Genomic DNA, 23,923 nt, shown 5'->3' with positions numbered 1-23,923 from the left:
ACGCAACAGCAATGTGTGGGGCTGTGGGTGTACACTTGTGCACCAGGAACCTGTGGAAAACCCCTGGTGGGAGTTAAGTACAGCCGAGAGCAGCATGACACCACCAGAAAGGCAAATATTTGCTTTGAGGTTCCCATCCCCAAACACTGACTCTATGAATTAGTAAGAGTGTACGATTACTTGGTCTGTTCTTGATATGAATCTCACCAGAGACAAAAGCGAGCATCTAAATATATTTAAAAAAAAAAAAGCCTTGTGACGCACGAAGCGTGTAACTGATGGAGCGGAGTACCTTCCCTCGAAACACTGATGTTCCCACGCATGGCAAATAGAGCAGTTGCATCGGAGTCAGTCTGGTCCTTTGGGAGTGAATGCTCTTTGGTGGACAGAGGAATCTTTCTCCTGGGTGAAGGCTGCAACCAGCTCTGCATCCCTGTGAGTGCTTGTTGGAGATGCATGTAAAGGGAGAGGGCAATATCTGCCTCTTCCAAAACGCACAGAAGTGTTAGCCCCTCGTCTGGGACTGTTTTGCAGGCTCCATAGGATGCTCAAGATAAACTGATTTAGCTTGGCTGGGTTTCAACTTTGCAGAGGTCTCTGAATCAATTTTAAGGTTGTGCTTGCAGAGGGTATGGTTCTTTACATTTCAATCATTCATAAAAATCTAATCATCTGGGCTCCAAATAATCTGCCTACTGCTCTTGTCCTTGTGTGGCTTTTCTTACTGATAAGTCCTGTGAATACATTTGCTTCTAGTGGTGTGGGAGAAATTGCACAAGGAAATAAAACTTGCAAACTAATTAAACTTCTCAGTCTTGTTGAGTAACAAGCCAGAGATGTTGACAGGGCTGGGAGTAAATCTGATTATCATTCCTACTCTCTTAATAGCCAGAGGACATGGTTAATTATTAAATTGCTTGTTAATGCATTGAAATATTGCTTGGCATTTTTAATTTCCTTCCCCCCCCCCCCCCTTTTCTTTTCTCCTCTTGCTGAAGGGTGCTCCCAGGACCTGATGGATTTCTGATACCTCGCTCCTGAGGGGCTGGAAGGAGCATGGTTAAACACCAACCACTGCAGTACTACGAGCCGCAGCTATGTTTGTCCTGTCTGACGGGGATCTACGGCTGCCGCTGGAAACGGTACCAGCGGTCACATGATGACACCACCAAGGTGGGTAGTTGACTATGTCGCCTCTTCCCGGTGACTTTGGATTGCGGATGGATGTGTGTCTTGGTTGAAAGTGCTGGATATTTGATATTTTTTTTTTTGTTGGCTTAGATAGACCATGGAAACCACTGGCCCCATGGCTTGGAGGTCTGCGAGAAGTCCTGACCGTGGGGTTGACGTAGCAGATGGGCATGGTTAGCTGGTCATGGTGCTCAAAGGGATTGAGTGGTATGGGTTTGGCTAAATCTGTCCATATTTCCCTTTTTTTTTTTTTTTTGGTACTAGGGGAGACTTCTGTTTTGCTCCTTGCTCTGTGTCTTATTGGCGTGCTTGTGTTTCTTTGGCTGAATATGTAGGAACTGAATTTCTGTGTAGTCTTTAGCTTCTGTGCAAAAATAAGTTTGTAGGTAGGGAAAGGCAGCAGAAGGTGAGAGCTAGCTGGGGATAAATGGGGGAGCTGTTAGAGGTGACTTTTTGCTCCCTTGCATAAATGCAGTTTTTATGAGCTCTGGCAGAGGAAATCCAGGCAGCAGGGCTGGACTCGTGCCTTCCCTGTCATTTGGGGCTGTGAGATGGGGTCTTGTGAGATCTGATGTGTTTATTGGAAGAAATGTGAAAAAACTGCTGTCAAAGCTGCCCTATTGCATCTTCCAGGTAATGGTGGTTGTATATTACTGTTCTTCTGTGCTGTCTGGAGGTTTTTTTTAGTGTGCTTACTACTTAAAGAACTAAAAAAAACCACAAAACAAAACTTAACCTTGTTTCTCCTGGTAATGATCCCAGGAGATTCTTTCACTGCTTTTTGAGGGCTTAGTTTTGCTCCGGTGACAATTAGCTGCTCTGTTTTGTTTTTAAGTCTATAACCAGGGATATTCCTGGTCGTGGAGCACTTTTCCATGGAAAAGAGGCTGTTAAGGAGAAAACACTTCTAGGCGGCAGATCCCAAGTACCATGAAGACAGCTCCATTTAAATGTTGCAGATCCTCTGCCAGAAATGCTCCTGGTTCTGAATTGCATCGGTTGTTGGTGGTGCAGCTTGGCCGGAGCTCCCACGTGAATTTGAAAAGTCATGGCTTGCGTTTGGGCAGCGTAAAACAAATTTCCTTTTGCAAAGTAGAAATGTTTGTGCTGTTTTTCCTCCTCTTTCGGTCTGGCCAACTTAGTCTGAGTGACCACTCCTGAGCCAGCAGAAGTTTCCTTCGAGCAAATACCCGGGCACGTCCATAGTGGTACTTGGGTTTTTAAGACTTTGTCAGGAAAACAGTGGGACGTAATGTCTTGGCGTGTGTGTGTACTAACTTAAATACTCAAAATGCCTTTATTCCATATGCCTTATGAACCAGAACGTTATGCTTCTTAACTAAAAATCTATGGAAAAATTGCCATTGACTTAATTTTTTCAGTGAAAGCTGGCTCTGCTTTCACTGATTTATTTTACCAAAACATCAGTGGCAGCCTTCCAATTCTACTTGGAATTTCAATTGTTTTTCTAGTACTAGAAAGGAATTTGTTGTGTTTGAAGTACCTGTGCAGGGCTTAAAAATTCTCAGAGTCAGTCTTATTAAGGTCTACATGAGGCCTCAATTTCCACTTTGTTGAATAGAGAAATGGAGATAACTTGGCTCTTGCGGGAGCAGAAGAAGAAAGTCTAAAATTAGCTACAGGCTATGGAAAACCAAGGTATGAAGAATCTGTTCCCATCTTGCTGTCAGTAAAGTGCCTTGCAGGTGTTTGTGCTGGAATGAGCGACTGTAGCACTGTATTTGGAGGGGAAAATAAAAATGAAGGCTAATTGACCTCTGTTGGACAGGTCTATTTGGATGTGCTTGAGTACTGCAGAGAATGGGTGTGAACTCTAGGATATGTCTAAGAGATGAGTGAGAAACCTGTTTGTTTTTGGGTTTTTTTTGTTGTGTTTTGGGTGTGGTGGGTTTTTTTTTTTTGTTTGTTTTTTTTTTTAAATAGTCCTTGGCTGTTTGAGCAAGCAGGTAACTTCTACGGCCTGCGAACCAGTATTAGCATCCCTCCATCTCTCTGGATCGGGTGGGAGAGCGTTTCATGCTGTGACTCAAATTCAGGACCACTTGTACTGCAAACTCCAATCTCTGCAGCTGAGTGAAGCTCCGAAGCAGGGATAGACTTACCACAACATACAGGGTACTTCCAGCATTGGGATCTAGTGATCTCTGGTCTGCGTGAGAGGACTTTTGGGACACGTGGGAAAACTTTCCAAGATCCCAAGGTATTGGATGGGGATTGGAAGTTTTATATATGCTGATTGTCTCCAGCTGATATATTCCAGCCACAATATTTAGGTGTATCTATACGGGATTAGCCAGGAAAATACCATACCATAACTTGGGTGCCTATTTGCTTTACACAAAGGCAGTGGCATATTGATGCTAATACCTATTGTATTGCCCCGTATCCAACCTGATAGTAACTTAGCCACTGCAAGCCCAGAGTAGAGGCAATTGGAGTATAATATGTGTTTTTTCTGAGCATGGTTTCTATAAAAAGGGGTATGGCATACTTGAGAGGTCTTTAAGTCTTGCAAAAATCTAGAGCTACCTGGGAAGGAAGAAATAGGGTATGTACATGTTATGTTTATACTCTGTAACTATTGGTAAGCAAGGCATGTATTCAAAGAGCGACTTTTTTTAAGCGTAGGCTACAGCATGGTTATCCACTTTCTTTTTAAAAGATCAAACTTTCTAGAATAAAAGGCCTTCACCTAAATTTGGGTTATGACCCAACCTTGCTTCCTTGAAATCTTCTGCTGATGGCTGTGAATGTTTGTTTCCTGAATTGTACGGCAGCTCAACAGCCAGAGTTTTAATGATTTCTCTCCTTTTTCCCCCAAATGTATGCAGATCAGGCTTTCTATGACACGTTAAAATTCTCATTTTCGTGTAAACTTTTAATTGCAAGCTCGAGTTCTAAGTTTTTTGGGAGACTGCTTGCTAGAATTGTAATTATCGCTTGCTTCCCTCTGACCTTTTGAGAATGGAGGAGGGGGGCTGAAGGCACCCAACCTGCACACTTGGTCTTCTTTTTAAATTTTGAACAGCTGCAAAATTCCTTTTTTCTATTGTGTGCCTCCAGCTTTAATGGCAAGATCCTTTTTCGCTTTTTTAAAATTTTTAATGTTTTTTTAATGAAAGGGATATAAAAGAGAAAAAATGGTCTTGCTGAGATTCAGACCATTATAATCTCTCTAGCTGGTGCGAGGAAGCAATTTCTGATCTAACCAGAGCTTGTTCATCAGGGATTCAACCAAGCAAGTTCTTATAAAGTCAGTGCATCATCGTAACAGGGCTCTATCACCCTGAACACAGAAACTGTGGGTAAATAAGCTTTGGCTTGTAGTTGCCATATGTGCTTTTACAGGTCTGAAGTTCAGACCACAGCTTCCAAGGTAGCTCCCAGATACCATGATCTTGTTGATGAATCGTCAGCAATTAAACACAGAGCGGCACCACTAATTGCAGTGTATGAACACAATGCTCTGTGCGCAGCATGTGTGCTTCACCTGAAATGAACTGCTGCTGGGTATTACAACACCAGAATAGCTCTTGCTCCCAGGGTAGAGGCCAGGGCTGGCTGCAGCATCTTTTAAAATCCATCCAGAGATGTTGCAGGATCAGTATCCGCATGGGAAATGTCGTTGGGTTGCATTGTATAAACATGAAGTTAAATCTATCAACTGGTTTTGTTCAGGGTTTTTATTGCTTCCAAAACCATGTTGTCTGTACACAGCAAATATCACACCTGGGAAATCATCCTAGGTGGAAGTGGGGAAAGAGAGATTCTGCAAAGAAAATTGCTATGATATTTTTTTTTTTATTTATCCAACAAAGAGAAGAAGCCACTTTTATTGGCTGGCTGTTTGTGTGGTTTTTTGTTTTTTTTTTTTCAGTTACTGTGAATTGAAAAATCTTGGTATCTTTATTTTATTTATCTTATTTAGTTCCCTGTCAAATAGGGTAAAATACTATTACAATTTGCAAAGGGCTTTGGCTTCTCTGCAGTTATGGCTGATACTGTATTTGCCAACCATGAACCCTTCTGAGATACAAGTTGAGGCAGACAAAATGTAACTGGGAACTCTTCTTGTCTCCCCTATTTCCCTTGGAAGCTTTCCCATGTTTACAAAAATGTCTTTTCCTCCAGAAAATGGCCAAGAATAGGCAAGGATAGGTGCCTGGTTTGGTTACGTACAGTAGGAAGGGCCATCGTCACCTGGGAGTGAACCCAAAATTGGCAGCTTTGGATCCCACGTGACTGAAATTGCAAGATCCCTGTGATGTTTCTGCTCTTCAATGTCATCTGCAACATTTAAATGGAGCTATCTTCATGGTACTTGTACAATCACTTTTCTTCCTCCCATTTCTCTTGTAAACACCCCTGAGATGTTGTGAGTGAAAGGAGCAGTATTAGTGATGAAATCTCGTACATACTGAAATCCCACTGCTTTCTGAATGGTCTAATCCCACAGATGTTAACCTGAGCATCTAACAAACCACATCCTTGTTAAGAACCTGGAAAGATGGTGAAACTGGAGCTAATTACACCCACAGCCAAGCTCGGGCATGGATTTCTTTGAAAGCTTTGGGGGTGGTCAGGACTGATGTTCAATAAAACATGGGTTTGCAGGGTTGGGTTTTGGGTATAACATTAAGAGTTTTTTGTCCTAAAAATGCAACTTGTTCAGAATCCAGTGGAAAAAAAACAACAACAACAACAAAACAACAAAACAAAAAACCCCTAACTCATAACTTTCTTCAGTGTGGCTTTGTAGCACTGATGCATATATGACTATAGCCTGTTTAACACCCTCGCACTTGCCTTTCTGCTTTAGGAACTGCATTTTCCCCTGTGTCTCCCAGAAACCTCATGTTTTTAAAGCTCTTTTTTTTTTTTTTTTCCTTTGTTTGCACATCCAAGGCATTGCCCCCTTCCTTTCTCAGAGATCCCCATTAGTTGCTGATGGGAGCAGCACAGGGACCTGGTCCAAGAGCTGGAAATGCTGGTTGCTTGTACCCACCAGCTTCTGGTGTTGGGAGAGCTACTCCTGCAGCCCTTGTTGAGCCCTGCTGCTGGGTGGCATTTCCCCACTGCTGTATTTAGACTCCATTTCTATTTGCCAGCAAGTGTCCTTGCTTTTTTTTGTTGTCCCCTCCCTGAACATGTGTCCTTGCAGGTCTTGTTTTTCCCCATCTGTTACATGGCTTCTCTGCTCCTATCAGTGCCTGCTGCAATCTTTTGATTTCTGCCTTCATCCTCTTCTGACAGTAATATTCAGTAACTGTAGCAGAGATGTTTCCTCATTGCTGTTGGTTTGTAGGCTTGCTGCTCCCATCAGTGACGAGCTGTCAAGCCCAGAGCAAAGCCTTGTAGTGCATCAGCGCTTCTGAACCCAGCAGCAGATGCTCCATAGTTCGTGGAGTTCAGGAGCTGCTGTGTTATGTGATGATGGATCGCAGTTTGAAGGTCTTTGGTACCTGATCAATAAAAGGGCAGCACTAGATAGATATTCCAGGCTCCTTGGAAGCATCTTGGGCTAGGAGTGTTGCTTCATTCACCATCCCTCTTGACAAACAGGCTTTTATACTTTTGCTGGGGAAAATACTGAGAAATTTCACGAACACCTTCCTGGGGCTGCTCTGATTTAGTGCAATAAAAGCTTAGCAGGGCTTGGCACAGAGTGCCTTAACCTTCCTGACCTGAGGCCTCTGCAGCAGATGGGCATGTTGAAATGGGAGGGAACTGAGAATTTCCCAAGCCAACCAGTTCTTGCTCACACTCTCCAGGTACCTCCTTTCCCTCCCCAGTATAGTGTTCCAGTGTTGATAAATGGAATTGCTCATATTCAGGCAAAATACTAAAGCCTGTAATCAACACAACCTCCTATGTGTGTGAAGTGGCATAAATCCCTCTGCCAGCTTGTTTGTTGTTTTGTTTTTTTTTTTCCTCTCTAACTGGGTAAACTGAGGCACAGAAGTCAAGCTGTTGTGAGATGACTTGGTGGTGGCCACCATGGGTGAATTCTGAATCCCAGGAATCATCCTAACATGGACACTTCTCCCCTGGTACCTGTGAATGCACTTGTGGGCTTCCTGATGGCACCGGCTGCTGCCCGTTGGTTTGGAGGTGAGGAGCCAGGGACAGTATCTCCTGTGACACTGTGGCTGATGCCACCAGGAATCGCAGCTAACTTGTGGGTCGCAGTTACGTTCTCTGCAGCTTTAACTTGTCTGCCTGCAAATTCAGGCTCTGGGTAATATTATAGGTGGCCCCTGAGCAGGCTGACTTTTTTATAGGTGATTGATTAGCTCATATAGCAATGGCTTACAGAATTTCTAATACTTTGTCGTTACTACTTTATTCAGAAACTTTGAAGCAATGCATGCACAAGCTCCCTGTGATAAATGGCCAGGCCAGGCCCCCTCGGATACACAAAAATGCCTTGTGACTTTTCCAACATTACGGGCCTCTGGGGTTTTATTCAGTTTGTGGCATTTCCTTCTTATAGCTGCCAGATGTGCTCCCTCAGACTGTTTTTTTTCTTTATGCATTGTGCTAATTATCTGGGTGAAAAATTACATGGCTGGAGCCCATCATCCCTCCTTCCTCCTGTTTGCTCTTGCACCTTTTCAGGTGCTTTTCATATAGCAGATGCTGCTTCTGCTGTCCTCCTTGAAGCCACTGTGTGCATGGTCTTGCCTTAAAGTGTACTTGGGGGGGAAAGTGAGCTCAGCGTTACTGGATGTCAGTAGGTTGTTTGCCTAAAGAAACCCAATGAAGGTGCACCAGAAAGTTCTTAAGTGGCCAGTGAAGCTCCAAAACCACAGAATAGCAAACCAAAAGAAGATTGTAGGGATGAACCTCTACCACCCCTAGTTTTCATCCTGGGTTGCAGTGAAAACCAACCTTGAATTAACAGCTTAAAACAGGGCTGAATAATTAGTGTCTGTAGTCTGTGTAGGCAAGTAGATGTGAGGACTAATGGCCAAGTGCTGTCTGTGCAGAAAAAAGAGGGCTTTGGGCTGTTGAGGAGGGGATGAGGGAAGAAAGACGGGAACAATGCCTTAAAGTTAGGGAAGGATATAGGGATAAAAGGGACCTTCAAACCCTTTAAAGATCCACAGACAAGCCAGGACAAAACTGGACCTGTCCTGTTTCTGATATTCAAGAAATCTCCATGTTTCTTTTGTCCTTACTCCAGCAGCAGCAGCCTGAGAAGATGGCTCTTGTATAATTTCCCACCACTACCACCTTTTATCTTTGGTTTCCAGACAGAAGTCTAGGCTGCCTGTGCTTCCCAGGAAATCCATTACATGTTATCAGGGGGTTTAGCCAAGCCTTTCCTAGAAAGTATTCAGAAAGCAATGACTTCAAACTTGCTATTCTCAGCTTGGGGAAGAAGGATGGGTGAGAGCAGGTGCGGTTGATGCCTTGAAGCTCTTGAAGATAAGCACTGCTGAAGGAGGAAACTTTGAAGGCTCAGATAGTTGGCTGTGAAGGCACCGATTTCTGACCCATTACTGGAGTGAGCTTCTTGAGAGAGAGACAGGGCCAGCGTTTGAGGGTTTCCAGGGATGACTGGAGACGGGAGGAAGCTGCAGCCCATTGCATTGTGACCTGTGGTGGGAAAGCTGATCTGAGACTTGGAAGTTGTGGCTGCTGCCAAAACAGCAACCAAAAATGACCTCAGGTGCTCTGCTTTAGATTGAGAGATGTTCACCCTGATCATTTTCCTTGAAGTTTCACTGTGCCAGTGTTTCATACAATCATGGAATGGTTTAGGTTGGAAGGGACCTTAAAGGTCATCTGGTTCCAACCCCCCTACCATGGGCAGAGACATCTTCCACTAGGCCAGGGTGCTCAAAGCCCCATCCAACCTGGCCTTGAACACTTCCAGGGATGGGGCATCCACAGCTTCTCTGGGCAACCTGTTCTGGTGCCTCACCACCCTCAGTTTCCATGACAATCCTCCAGATTTTGGTACTTGGAGAAGAAAAGGCTCAATAGATCTATTGCCTCTTGATGCAGCATATCTCATCTGGGATACTGCAGTGCAAGACTTACTGAACATGTGTATCTGGTTTGTAACTTATTTTTCTTTTAAATCTGGATAATACCAAGGTGTTCTCTTAGTCCATTGACCAGCTACAGATGCATTTAAGAGAAGATATTTTAGCTGATGGATCCCTCTACCCCTTCCTACCACCCGACAAGTGGTTGCACAGAGCAGTTAAAGCAACCCAGCAAGGAGCACGGCTACCCCCAATTTCTGCTCGCAATACTGCTGCTGTGTTATAGAGGGTGACACCACCAGTGTAACTGGTGCATTATAGATGTTGTGCGTTATGGTATTCAGCGGCTGCTGCTGAACTATCAAAACATGCTCTCGTATGGGCATGTTGTGGTCACAGCAAAGAGATGGGGACCGCTGGGGCATGTGTAAGAGTGGTGGAGAAATACAGAAATGCCCAGAGCCAGATGCATCTCCCTGTCCTTTCTGCAAGCAGCATCATTTAAACATCAGCAGTGCTCACTTAGCAGGGAAAATTGGGGAGATGCTGTAATGGAGATTTAGAAACCAAATTGCCCTTTATGATTTAAATAAATGCTTCATGGAGGTGCCCTGGCTGGCATGAGAGGTGAAGGCAGTGGGTTTGTTACGGCCTGTGGGGCTGAACATGCTCTCTAGAAAGCAGCAGCATCGCTGGGGGAGCTGCGCTGCTGCTTTTCTTTAGGAGATGGTGGTGTTATATCACACATCTCCTAATCCTCTGTTTAAATAAATGCAAGGTGTCTGAACTGTGTAGATATGGGAGGAGAGATGGGGGGAAATATCTAATACTTGTAATGCGTCTCCCTGCCTTTAAAGTATCTATTGCTGCTTGTGTAGCTGTAAGCCAGTATAAAAGAGATATCAAACTCTTCCTAATGAATTGGGTGTTCGCTGTTAAAATTTATTCCCTTAAAGTGAAATGTGAATGATTCAAGATGGTCCATCTGGTTAAAAACATCACGTGGCCTCGAACTGGGTCTTCTGATGGCTTTTTTGGGTCCTTTTGTGAAAAGACAAATGAGGAGCTGTGATCCATTGACATAATGGATTGCTGTGCTGTGTCTGTGATATGTGTATTAATTCACTTTATAGTGAAATACTCTTGTAATTCCTGCTTGGCAAGAGCTGTTAAATGACCTGAACAGATGATCTGAGCCACGTTGGTGTGATGTATCTGTGTGACTATAGGCTTTGGAGCTGGGACTTTGCTGGGTCTTCACTGCTAATCCTCAGATGGCCAAAGGTCATTGGTCACAGAAATTGCTTGCTTTGCTGAAAACCACTGTTAGAGGATGGATGAATTTGCCTTTTTTTTCATGCGGTTTCAATTTGTTAATGTTCATGACTGTAGGCCTGAGGACACGGGAGTTTTTGATGGAAAGAGACTCTTTCAAGCCTGTTTGATTTGAGGTTGGGCACTAAGGCATTGGATGCTGCATGTTGGACATGACCAGTGATTCAGAGCTGAATCCCCGTAGATGGATGTGCCTGATTATGTTGGACTGGTGGCCTAAGTGCAGGAAAATCCAGTTGTTGGATTAAATATAGATTTTTTTATTTTTTTTTAAATTTTCTGCAATGCTTGGAATGGAAAGCAAAACTGTTTTCAAGGCTTTACACATCACTTAAACATCCTTTCAATTCACCTTTGAGCCCTTCATTTGACAGGGAGGCTGTGAGATGACACAGGGCAGATGATTGTGCAGGGACTGGGTTTGAGATGCTTGTAGCTGCACGTGGACACCTTGCCCTGCCCAGCCTCCAACTCCTGCTGCAAGTTTTGCTGTGAACTCCCTCAGGTTTGTCATCATTGTGGTTGTGCTGCCTTGCAAGAACCATGCTGTCTCTGTTTGCTGTCTTGCTCCCTCATGAAATCTGTTTCTCTTGGCTCTGGGAGATGCCTGGGAGTCAGGGAAAAGCGCAGACCTCTCCTTCTGTCTGGGGCTGCAGGTGATTCTTCTGGAAGCACGGGCGCTATTCAAGTGTTGTGTTGCTCAGTGATGTTTGAATGCTGAAACTCATTGAAAACTTCAGCAGTGGTGGAAATTTCCTTACACAGTGGGGAAGACGAAAATGCAGGATTTCTCACAACTTTTCCCAAGGCCATCTGCCAAAGAAGATCTTGTCTGAAGTTTGACTGCAGCCAGCCTTCAAGGCTGAACTGAATTTACACAGGGTATCGTGCTGTCATATTATAACATGTTTCTTCTCTCCCCTGTCTCATTGTTTCTTCATTGCATATTCCCTAAAGCAGGTCTGTGGTCAGCTGAGCCAGGCAGGAATTGCATTTGCTGTGTGTGGTGCTATCAGACCAGGCTTTGCAAGGAGTGTTACTGGGTCTATCGGGGAATGGCATGTTTTGGCCTTCATGAAGGAGCAAGACCTCTCTTAGGCTGGGCAGGAGTCCCATGGTAGACTGGCAAGGAGCAGAGAGGTATACTCATCTCAAAAACTGGGCTTAATCTGCTAGGAGCTTGCTTATCATTGAGACCCATATCCTCAGACAGCTCCTAGAAAGGCTAGGATGAACCTGCCACAGGGCAAGGCTAATGTTGAAGCCATTGTCTGCTTAGGTGAGCTTGCAGAAGACCATTACTGGTCATCTCTAGGTCCCACCACAGAGGTACAAGCCCAGACAGCTGGTGTATTCATGACTGCTTGACCAAAAGGCCAGGCTGCTGGGTAGCATTATAAATTACAGTCTCTTCAGTAAATACAGTTCCAGCCTTAATGCATTTGGGTTGTGTTTTTCTTCCAAAGCCACTCTTCAATATAAATAGTTGGCCATTGACTGTAGATACTGGCGGCCTCCGTAAATTCCTGCTTGCTTCATGTGAAAGATGTTTCCTACTTCAGTAATGCTTGTTTGAAGGATGGGAAATCCCAAGTCCCTGAAATGCCTGGAAAGCCGCTGTGTTTGATAACTTGCTCCTGGTGCAGCCACTGTCAGGGTGAGGATGTCTGACTAATGCTAAATCTCTGGCTTAGTCCTGATGTAGGCAAAATGCCTGTGGGAAGGGAGTCTGCGAAACCCATTGACTGTTGTGCCTGAGTTAGGATTATGGGCTCAGACTGGGTGATTAATGTGCCCTATGATTTATAATGCTTTATAGGTGTCAAAGGTTTTTACTGCAGAGCATCTGCAAAATGTGTTTCAGGCTATAAACAGCCAGCACTGAAATGGAGCTGCATCTGGGGAAAGGGGGAAGGGAGGCAGGTGAGAGACATGGAAAAAGAGGGCGGAAAAGGGGGATTTTTGGGCCGTGGTCCTTTGGAGCCAGCCCTGTGCTTTGCTAGCAAGAACTGGAAGCTCTGTCAGTTGGGTTTTGCCAGGGTTTTTCCCTGAGCACTTGAGTACGGCGATGTCCTTCCAGTCTAAAGACAGTGGCGTGCAACCACTCTTGCAATATCTTTACCAGTTTGAAAGATGCTGGGTGAGAGATGAGACCTGGATGCTCAATCAACTCGTGGTTTAACATATCACTGCATATGGGAGGAGAGCCTTTCCAGGCTGTCCCTGTGAGTCCTCTGTAGTGGTTTTCCCTGGCACAGAGTTAATTTTCTGTGTAGTGGCTGGTATGGTGCTATGTTTTGGATTTGTGACCAAAACAGCGTTGGTGACATAGGGATGTTTTAGCTATTGCTGAAGAGTGCTTATATGGCATCAAGGTAGAATATTTACTGAATTCCTTCTAAAAGCGGGGACAAAATGAGCCTGTTTTTCTGCTTGCTTTCCAAAACAAATATATTTTTCCTCTCGGCTGTGTAGTTCCTGTTAGTGCTAGAGTTAGACTTTTTCAATCGAATTGGATAACTTGTTTTTCAAAAGAGGCAATGGGAACCTGTACTGGTGCCAGTGCAAACTTCATTGTTGGTAGCTGCACTAACGCACGTTAATTCGATATGTTGCTGTTTCCTTAGATATTTAGTCCTTTCCCATGTCTAGAGACCTAAGTGTATGAAGTTTGAAGAGAGAAAATGACAAAAGTAAAATTATATTAAAATCACGGAAGCTGGACTTCTTGGTCTCTTCTTCTGTCTGAAGTCCTCTCTCTAATCTCAACAAGAATGGTGAAAAATTGGGTCCTCTTCCAGAGACTTTATTTTTCTTACCCAGAGGGAAGTGAGTGCGACCTTGCTGCACATCAGTTGGACTCGAGTGATTTACTTTACTTTTGGATCTGAATTTGCCAGTCTCCCAATCCACTGAGTCCACTCTCCCAGCATCTTTCCCCAGTTTTGAGGTGTCCTGGAAGAGATTCAAGGACAGTCGAGCTGTGACAGAGCATAAAACGTTGAAGAACAACTTTGCAGCGTGTCCTTACTGGATGGCTCGATGCTCTGGGGAGGGTGTATTGGCCAACAGAGAAACCTTTTTTTCCCCCCCCAAAGAGAAGAACTCTTCCCGCCTCTTATAAAAGCAGACTTTGTGGAAGTTGATCAAGGATGCTTGTGGGTCCAAAATGTCCACAAAATTTCGCTAGATGAGAAGGAAATGCGGCACCAGTGTGAGGAAATACAAAACAATAGGATTAGCTTGTGATGATGTTCCCTTTCCAAGCCTGTGCAGGGGGACGGAGGCGGAGGGGGGACGCAAGCTGCAGTCTGAGAGTAGATGGGGTCTCCTGCTTTCCCCAGCATGTGTCCTGTCACCTGGGACACAGCCTCCTCCTTGTCATTACTGCTTGGCCCCATCCCAGCTCACAGCCAGCTGTTCCCACCAAAACTGAATGGCTGAAAATAGTTGTCCAAGATGTTGATAGAAACTAAGAGGCTGCATCCCCGAGCAGGGCCCTGTGGGAAATGCTGATGAACTGTGCTTTGCAAACAGCCTCCTGTTGGTGTCCTTTATTTTCAGTAGTGGATTAGATATTCATAAGAAAATTTAAACTTGGCACCACTGTAGCATTAATTTTTAAATGGCTGTGAATCGCAGCCTTCAGGGAAGGGATAAAAGAAAGAGATCTCTGTGCTGAAGAGGTTGAACTTCCTGCGAAGCCATGGGTGGAGCACAGATGGTCCAAGATGGTGATGTCCTGCAGGTATAGCCCTTCTCGGAGATGTATATCAGTTTCCAGGGCAGATGCATGAGTGGGTTTAAGTTCTCTATGAGGGTGCTGGTACTTTTACCAGCAGGAGGAAAGATGCGGTGATGGTAAGCCTGGTTCTTGCCAGATGTGATGGGTGGGGAATGCTGCTGTGTAGATGGTGGGGCACAAGCTGATATATAGGTTGCTGGTGTGGGGAGATGGAGCAAGCTTAGGATGGAAAGGCTTCAAAATAATGATGGACTGCCAAATGTTGGGGAGGAGAGCATGCTTTGGGGGGATGAAAAGGGAGAATTGGAGGGAGAAGGTGAGGCTTGAGCAGGGAGAGATGCTCCCATGTCCTGTATCATCTGGGAGAAACCTGTCTAGGTGTCTGCTGTGCTAAAGAGCTTTTTGGAAACTGTGCAGCTCAGCACAGGGGTGCTCAAGTGAGGGACTGAAATATTTGCTGTAGGCTTCAGCCAGGCACAGAACTGAGCCTGCCCAGTGTTTATTTCTACTAATTCCTCTGCCCAAAGACACACATTGTCCTTTCAACCTCATCCCTTTGTTATTGGATTAATACAGAATTGAGAATAAAAGGTGTGGGAAGAGTAAATTTTCAGTGAAGTGCGGTTAAATAGGCAGTTGCTTTAAACAGCTGCTGCCATCCTATGTGTATGTGTTTATGAAAGGGGAGAAATGTCGATATAATGGGAAATAGAAGGCCTACACCAATACCCTCGTCTCTCTCATCTCTTTCATAAAAGTCCTGCCTCTCTGCTGCTGGTAACTGATTTGGAGGTCAGGAGGAGGGCAAGGTGGGCTGGAGAGTGGGATGCTCTTGTGCACTTTTTTCCACTACTGATGTAACTTTCAATGTACGTGCATCATCTGCTTTTATTTTCCTTGGGTGACACATCCTACTGCTTTGGTGAAAGCCACAGAGACAGCGCTGTGTGAAAGAGCAAGTGTTTGTGTCACGCTGTGGTTCCCCCGGCCCCACTGCACACCACAGTACTGTGAAAGCTTCATGCTCTTTTGCAGAACACTGTTTGCATGTGGGAAGGTCCTTTGGCTAAAAATGGTAGGGGAAAAAACAAGTCCTTCTGCAGGACTGTAAAGTTGTGATTAATGGAGCCATGCAATAAGCCTTGCTCAGAAATCTTGGCAGAGGCAGCAGGTTTTGAAGCTCCTAAGTTCCTACAGATGCTGAAAATGAGCATCTGGGAAGAGGGCAATGTGTTGTACCCACATGGGAAAGCCTGCAGTTAAGAATTCTCTTGTCTGGCTTGCCACCTGGCCCATGAGCATAAACCAGCTGGCCAGTGAGCGTAAACCCAGCTAGCATGGGGTAGATACACACTTATCCAATCCAAATGCTATACCCAAATAGTCATTGGCTTCTCCTCCTCTTATCCAGTGTAAGGACTGGTCTATCTCAGTGGTCTCTGGCTTAGACTAGAAGTTGCATCCTGGATTTAAGAAATCTGATGAAAGATCTTGTGGTTTCCTGGAAAACTTCCATAATTGGCACTTTTTTGGAAGGTTACACTGAAAAATCCTGATGTGCTGCTTTCTTTTAAGCTGATTTTTATTTTTTGTTAATCTGACTTTCTTGGCAGTTGAGTGTGCAGGCTCTCCTCACAAGCTATTTGTGGGATGTAGCTCTAAATGAGACACATCTTGCCATGTCTAAAGATGAGGACTGGCAACTGCATCATGCTACAGGCGTGCGGACGTATTAAGGATTCACTGGTAGGTTCTGGTGCTAGGTTCTGCATGCTCTTCAATGGTTTTTATGCTATGTTGCAAAACAGCGTTGCCTTGCACTGCCTTTGGCCTGCTGTTTTGGAGAGTGGGTTGCACTATTTCAAATTGTCACATGCCCTCTGTGGCCTTAGGAAACACTGAAGGGATGGTTTAAAGTATGCAGCAACCATCTTCCTTTGCACTGATGGACATAATTTTGCTTGAACAGGCTCTAACAATTCTTCACAGAAGTGGATTACTCGGATCTCTCTCTCCCTCTTTTACTGCGGGCAATGTTTAGGATTTTCAGTCTCCAAAAACCATTAGATGCCTTTTCGGAAAGCGTGTCTAGAAACCATGTTTAGCTGTAGCACAATATTCAAGTAAGTGGGTGACATTCAGTGGCCTTACTTGTACAGAAGTCAAGCTAGATGATTTAATAGTCCCTTTGGTTTTTAAAATGCATGTGTTTTATTTCGTGATGTAAAAAGCTTCTAAATTGAGGGCAGAGGTTAGTTTGCCAAATACATCACAGCTGTTCATCCTAATTTGGAAGGAGAGGCTGCTAGAAGTCCTGGAACAGAAAGGCTTGGAAGCTGAAATGCTTTTGCATAATAATATCTTTCTGCCTTTTAATACAGATGTTCACATTCATGCCTCCTATTCTGGGAGTCCAGCCAAGTTTCTGCATAGAGGAACTGCACGCAGTTCCTGGTCCTGTCCTTCACCCCAACATCATCCCAAAACAGGTACAGCCTGAGATTGATTTCCTCGCTGGAGTTTCCAATCTGTTTATTAATAAATCAAACAATGTGCTGTTTCAGACACACGTTTGATTTTTACAGTAAAGGGGGAGGTAGACCATATTTCCCTACGGGGCTATTGCGCTTCGTAGTTTGCAAGCTAGTCCCATTAAATTAAAAAAGCCACCACAAACTGAAACTCTGCAGCTTTCTTGCAGTGTGTGGGTTATCGCAGCGATGCTCGTTCAGGGAACTGAATCTGTCGGTTGTGGCTGTGCCTTCCTCCCCTTTTACCAGGAAAAAGGCTGTAGCGGTTCAGCAGGGTTTTTTTTGTATGTGTGCTCATTGCAAATCATAGGATGCAAATCTCTGCATCAGAACACTCTTCCCCACGTAGCTTACTGTTCAAGAAAAGAGTTTTGGCATCTAGAAGGGTGTTGTGATTGTACTTTTTTGATCATGGCTGTATCGTTTAGGACAAGAGCAGACACCGCCTTCTCTGCCAGGCTGTGTATTCTGACCCAGGCTTTCAGGAAGCTGCAGTTTGGGTCTGATGAAACATGGAGATGACTGCAAAATTTCCTTACTCTGGGAGTTCAGTGATGCTTACCATGGGATTTTTCTAAACCTCCAGGATACATCATCTGAGTTGCATTTCTGACCCCTCTCCCACCCTGCCGTGTACACAAGGACAGAGAAGCCGTGTCCGAGACAAACACCGCTGCAGCAGGAGCTGGGTGTCTCCTGTAAAGTCTGGCTTTTCAGCAGCTGAAGCCCAAGAGCATCACCAAAGATTGTGAGACATGTAACAAATAGGAGGAGTTGGCAGCAAAATCTCTGCTATGCTCTTAGCATATGTGAACGAGCAGCTAGGCCAAACAGTGCACGTTTAATTCTCCTGATCTTTGGCTCGTAATGCCTGCTCTGAATCCCCTTAAGGTCTTGGCAGCGATGCAGTCATAGCCAGCCCTGCCAGACTTCTCGCAATGCTTTTCCTTGTGCTGGTTGCGTGGTGGAGCCAAGGAAAAAGTCCTCCAGAACGTGCATGCAGGTGGCCAGATCCTGACCTGCAGTGAAGGCCAGACTCCTCCTCTTTGAGCAAAGACTGGTTGAAGCTGGAAAGCTCATAGCAAAGATTAGGGAGCACAGATGGGTTACGATGGTGTTTTGGGGGTGGTTCTTTCAAGTTGCTCTTGATGGACGTTGAGCAAACGCCCAGAGTGGCTGCCAGACCAGCTCTGCCTCCTGACCCAAAGGCCTCTGCACTTGCGGGTGTGTGTGTGCATGTGCGAAATCTTGATAGTAGATGTTACTGACATCAGAGCTTGGCTGTAGTTGCTGCAACCTCATCCCTGGTGGACTCTGCTAGCAAATCGTGCTGCCGCAATGCTGTGCGGTGCTGTCGGCTGCCTTTTCCCTGAGGTGCCATCTGCAATTCAATTCTCAGCCCAATAAATGCATTAGTGGGGTGAGGAGGGGAAACGTTGCTGTGCAAATGGGACTAAACCGACTAATGAAGTTAAATCCTTGGCCTGTAGTAAGGTCCTTTGCATAATCCTGCAAACAGGATTGAGCTGGTTACAGCATGGTAGTAGCCTCAGCTTGCCGATGTGGTAGAAAAGCCTGGGAGCCCACAGATGTCTGAGTTACACCTTGTTTGGGTGCTTGGGTGTCCTGTGGTACATGCAGGTTTCTGCTGCTTTTAAAAGTGTTGTTGGGATGTGGATAAAATGAGGCCATGCACTGTGACCATGTGCACATGGGTGGTTTGGTTTCTGGTAGGTAGCTTTACAGAGTTGTGTGGTTAGTGGAGAAGAACTTGAAGGTAGGTGGAGATGTGGCTTTCCTGGCATCCGTCACAAGGCATTTCAGTAATCTGCCAGTTTGTTGTTTTAGAGATGACTTGGCTGCCTGTGGGATCTGGGTGGGGACCCAGACTGCCTCAACACTGAGGTGCTCAACTTGGATGCCAGAAATGCTTATGTTTTTTTTATGAATTGGGAACCTCTGTGCTAACATGTTGGCTTATTAACAACATTGATTAGCAAAGCTTAAAAATATAATGACTGTTCTTCAGTGTTGATCTACAATCTTTGACTGTCCTTACTGTCTCGTGAGTCCCTCTTGAAAAGGGGCCTTGCATTTAGGGGTGATTGATGGCAGATTCAACCTTTTTCTCCAGGTTGTTTCCAGGAGAACTACTGCTGAGTTCCAAAGTATGATTTCAAGGGTATAAGTGGCAGCTGGAGATGTGCAAAGAGAAGCTGTGGTTGTCTGGCTGGAGGTTTTAATGGTGTGGGGGTTTTTTTTTGGTGATTAGTATTTGTAGCTAATCTCAACCTTGAAAACTGTTCTTTCCCTTTGTGCCATCTTTACAAGGAACTGTTAAAGAAAAGCTGATGAACTGTTCTGGACCCATCACTTGTCATGTACTCGTTGATGTGTGGTTTTGAGCCTTTATTTGGCAGCATGCTTATTTGCAGATGACGTCATCCAGCACTTGAGAATCAATTCACTTCAATGCAGTCAAAAGAGGCCCTTTTTCAGGGACAATTATAGGGAAAAAAAAATGAAACAACTAAGGCCTTGTTTGAAGTCTCCTAAACTGGGAGCATTCTGACTCTTAAGTTAAATTCCCTGTGTGCCTTCCTGAAGTCTTGCTGGCTGGTTGCGAAGTTGAAGTTTACTTTTGGGTGACAAAAAGCAGGACCAATTGCCATCAAATAAAGCTTGGATGACTTTACATGTGCCAAAGATGACCCCTGCTCTAAGGAGAGCAGCTCTTGGCTCTCTACCCCATCCATTGTGTGCCTGAGGCTGCTGGGTAGGGACCATGCCGTGATAGACAGCTCTTGACTTGAGGATGACCTGACTAGCAGAAACCTGGTGCTTTTAACCTCACCTCGTGCAAAAGTCTCCCTTCTGGGCTCAAATTCCCAAAGTGATTAAAAACTCAACCATCTCAATGGGATCGAGCCAGTTGGATGCTTAGCAAAGGGAGAGGAGAGAGACCCAGCTTCTCTTCTCATCCCTTCCAGGAGAAACTAACCCTTCTCTTGAGCATGATGCTTGGGGCGATGCTTTTTTTGGTATTGGTGTTGTGCAAGACTTGGATGATGTCAGTGCTGTTGCCAGGCTGAGGACCGCAGGTTAACGTTGGAGGAAGAGCGTGTGTTGGCTTTTCCGCTCTCTGACTGCTGGTTTCACCGCAAGACTGCTCTTTCATTCTTGCTAGCTGCTGTCTCTTCACGTTTTACATTTTTTTTTTTTTGATGCAACTCTGCTGGCCTTTCTGGAAAAACAAACCGCCTACTGGTTCCTCTAATTCAGAACGCACTGCTATGCCTTACTTTAGGGTTTGCTTAACAAGCTTAGTTTTTAACCACCTAAACTGCCACAGACCTCAAGCAAACCACACTGCTGTGAGCTGCGCGTTATTGTCTTGATGTTTTCCTTCCCCAGTAAGGTCAGGAGCCCGAAGTTGAATTGAGTGGGGTGGTGTAGCTTTTAGCTGAGTGATATCTGGAAAGGTGATCTCATTTCACTGCTTTTCTTCTTGAGGTCGATGTGAATTAGTGTGTATGCATGTGTTTGCAAGAGTTATTAGGAATGCGCCCAAGTGTGAACAAGCTATTTTACTGCAATTGTCTGCAGCCATCAGGGGTTCCTGCTTCGTCAGCAAGAAGTGAATGATAAATGGCACAACACAAAGTGAAACCTGCCTCAATGCTGCTGCATTACGCTCCCGTGCATTTTATCTGTGCTGCATAAGTGTAGCACTGCTGTGGATATAAGGCCTTGAATAACCTGTTGTGTGATGAGCAAATTCTAGCACTTAAATTATTCCCATGATGGCTGCTTTTTTTGTTTATTTTTTCCCCTAACATTTAGCCCTTGAGAGGTAAAAAAACAAAACAAACAAAAAAACCCCACGAATAAAATAAATCCTGCAAGCAAAGCTTCTGCCTTCTCTCCAGATGGATGCTGACTTTGGATACTCAGCTGCTGCTGAAGCTTGTGACTTCATTTAGTTTCCCTCTGGCAGTGCACTGAACCCATTTAAATCTCTTACAGGGAAAATAAGTAAATCCCTTCCATATGTCAAGTATTAGAAAAATACATGATTTCTTTGACTTACACAAAGCGTCCCGTTGTTTGGCAGATATAGAAACAAGTGCACCCTTGTTTCTGGGAAGCCAAGCTCTAACCTCATGCTGATAAATCTGACATGTCACTGTCCACTATTTCAGATAGTCTCTGTTCACATTAGCTGTTCACATCTCTGTTCACATGTGGAAGCTGGAGAGGACCCTGATCTTATCAATTTTTCCCTTAAAAGAGAGACTTCAGTTTTCCCTGCTCTAAATCTTTCTTATTATAGTCCTTCAGGTCACTGGGTTGCCCCCAAAGACAGGGGAGAAAGCATATTGCACATTAGCCTGTTCAATGGCTTTTGTTACCAGATGTGTCTTTGCCCTCTGGATCTCATCACGTGGGATAAATAAGTCTGTCTGTGTATTGATGGAGTAATGTCTTGTGGAGCAAAGTGCAAGCACATAGGACTTGCCAACTGGGTCAGGCAAAAGGTTGTCCTGCCCGGCGTCCTGCCTCTGTGAGGGTCTAGCAACGGGTGCTTGAGTGGAGCAATGGGTGCTTGTTTGTGCTCTGTGCTCCCTTCTCTCTCCTGGCTTCTGGCAAGCAATGGATGAATACAAAACATAGCATTGCTCCGTGAAGCTGCCTATGTTCATCTGGAGTGACCTTGTGCCAGCAGTTTGCTCCAGAAATGCTGTAAAATAGCAAATGCTTCGTGGTCTGAAAAATGATCCTTGAATTGCTTTGAGGAATTCCTGGGAAATCAGGAACTGGCTTGCATCTGAACTGGGGTCCTTAGTTGGAGGATGTGTTTCTGCTCGTAGGGCTTGCAATGGACTGGGACGCTGCTTTTTCAGCCTGGTACTTCTGTTCAGAGAAATGTTTCATTAATGGCAAGGAGTAGGAGAGGTCAGGCAGGCAAGGGAGAGCCCAAGCTGTCTGTAACAGGGCCAGCAAGCACTTGCTGCCTCTTCCGCTGGTGAACAGACCGTAACTGCTTTCAGGGTAACTGGAAGGGGACGCAAGTTAAGCATCTGTCATTACCTGCTGCTCCCTTTAGGTACGCCAAGAGCTAGGGATGCTGCCCAGTGATGAATACGTAGAATTTGACATCAGTCTTGGGCATCTTCCCCTTCCCAGTCCAGTGGATGGTCAATTTGACCAAGAGGAAGATGACAGCGAGACAGGCAGGGTCTTGGGAGGGAAGGGGGGTGGGATAAATGGGGATGGAAAAGTGCACACGGAGTCTCAGCAAGAGCTTTTGGAGACGCTAGAAGAGATGATGCTGGCTGTGCACCCATGTGCTGGGGGTCTTCATTCTGGCAGAGGAGGTCCACCTGCTGGGGACCCCTTGATCTTCCCTATGGATGGTTGTCTGGCATTAAATCCCAAGGAACGGTGGAAACAGGTTAGTGTCTCTGGCAGTAGGAGGTCCCTACTTCAGGGGGATGTGATAATGGAGAGGTGGTGTGGAACAAGATGGTGGATCAAGCTTTCGGTCTGTCCCAGAATGGGCTAGGGAAAAGTTCTATGGCTTCTACCATAAAAAATTATCGTTGGTCTTTCCCTCCCCCCTCCACTTCAAAGAGAGGAGGATTATAAAGGGACTGCAACTTGCCTGGAACCTCTTGTTTTATGGGGATTATGAGCAGCCCAACAAAAAGTCTAATTTAAATACACCTGGAGATCCATTGACCTAAAAAAAAAATAAACCAACCAAAATAACCCAAAACAAACAAGCAAACCAAAAACACAGCAAGAGAGGGATTGAAGTCTGGGTGCAGGTGATAGGAAATTCGCTTGGCTAATATGTGTTCTTAGCAAGAAAGTCTTCTATTTGACAGCTACTTGAACTAATAAATCACAAGAGGATGAAGGAGCTACAGGCTCTCCACATACAGCTGACCATGAGCCTTGCATCATGTAGTCCTTAACGTGACTTCTGCAATAGAGGCATGGGCAGTTGGCTAAGGGAGCTGAAATTGTGTGGTGGTATGTCTGAGAGGGAAATGAGTACTGGTGTGAAGTTTCACTCCTTCCATTCCTTTGTGGCTCTCATCCCATCTTGCCCTTTTTGCTCCTTTATAGCAGTTCTTAGCTATATGGGTAGACTGAATTTCCAATCCTTTTTCTTGTGCTTATGAGATTGAGTTTCTTTTATGTGTGCTTGCTGTCCTGATGCACTGAGACTTGTAAAACCTCAAGAAGCCTGGGGAAGAGGAATGGGGGGGATGAAGGGCAAGGAAATAAAACAGCAGTGAGAAGGGACATGACTCTGATTCAATAGTTGGCTGCACTTTTTGATTTTAATTATCTGATGTCCATCAACTTCCCTGGAAAGTGAGCGGAAAAACCTTTCCAATTTAATAGATATTGCTTGACAGTATCTTACAACTGGAAAAAAAAATTCATTTTCTAGTGAGATTGCTTTGGGTGGACACAGGGACTTCTTAGACTAATAGACGGGAATTAGGGTAATTTTTGAGTGCACTCCCTCTGAAGACTGGAGAAATGGATGAGTGATTGGAGGTGGTCCCAGGGACCTCCTTCCGTATATTGTATTTTCACATCTTAATCTAGAATATTGTTCTGAGCTGTACTGTAGGACTCAGGCAGAGCTTACCTGCATGGGCGTAGAAACAAATTCAGGATCATCACCTCTTAGCTGTATTTTTGCTGGAATGAAGTGCTTTTTATTCCAACTTCTTGTTCATGTATGGCTCAGTCTGATCTTTGCATCTTCGTTGCTCAGAAGCATGAACTGGGCACCCAAAATGCAGGTGACCTCATCTAAATCAGTGCAATTTGCTCACACCTGGCCTAGACCCAACTTGTGAGCTGCTCATGAATGATTTGGCTTCATGTTCTGAGAGAGATGGCGCGGGTAAAGAGGATAAGGTTTTGGGTGCTGTAATATGCAAATTATGTGAAATAAGCCCAAAATGTTTATTTCATAATGAACTTGCCCAGCTGGTTGAGATTTTGGGTCTGGACCAGTTCTCCTTTTGACCTATGCTTTAGAGTAGTAAAGCCATATCTGTCCATACCCAAAGGAC

At 44.9% G+C, this 23,923-nt stretch overlaps 1 protein-coding gene across 7 annotated transcripts in view; it reads left to right on the top strand.

The window, feature by feature from the left end:
• Positions 1 to 23,923, top strand: part of GDPD5 (glycerophosphodiester phosphodiesterase domain containing 5) — a 178,841-nt gene that overhangs the window by 63,516 nt on the left and 91,402 nt on the right. For all 7 annotated transcript variants that reach the window (XM_087758242.1, XM_087758236.1, XM_087758239.1 and 4 more), the window contains exon 2: positions 999 to 1,173. In XM_087758242.1, the coding sequence (XP_087614368.1) occupies positions 1,057 to 1,173 (117 nt within the window). In that variant the 5' untranslated portion in view covers positions 999 to 1,056. The remainder of the gene's footprint in view (positions 1 to 998; positions 1,174 to 23,923) is intronic.

This window comes from Nipponia nippon, unplaced genomic scaffold, assembly GCF_047370975.1.
Source record: "Nipponia nippon isolate SJK-2023a ecotype South Korea unplaced genomic scaffold, ASM4737097v1 scaffold_2, whole genome shotgun sequence".
In the NCBI taxonomy this organism is placed as follows: Eukaryota; Metazoa; Chordata; class Aves; order Pelecaniformes; family Threskiornithidae; genus Nipponia; species Nipponia nippon.
The sequence above is the reverse complement of the archived record's forward strand: the minus strand, read 5'-3'. Positions and strand labels throughout refer to the sequence as shown.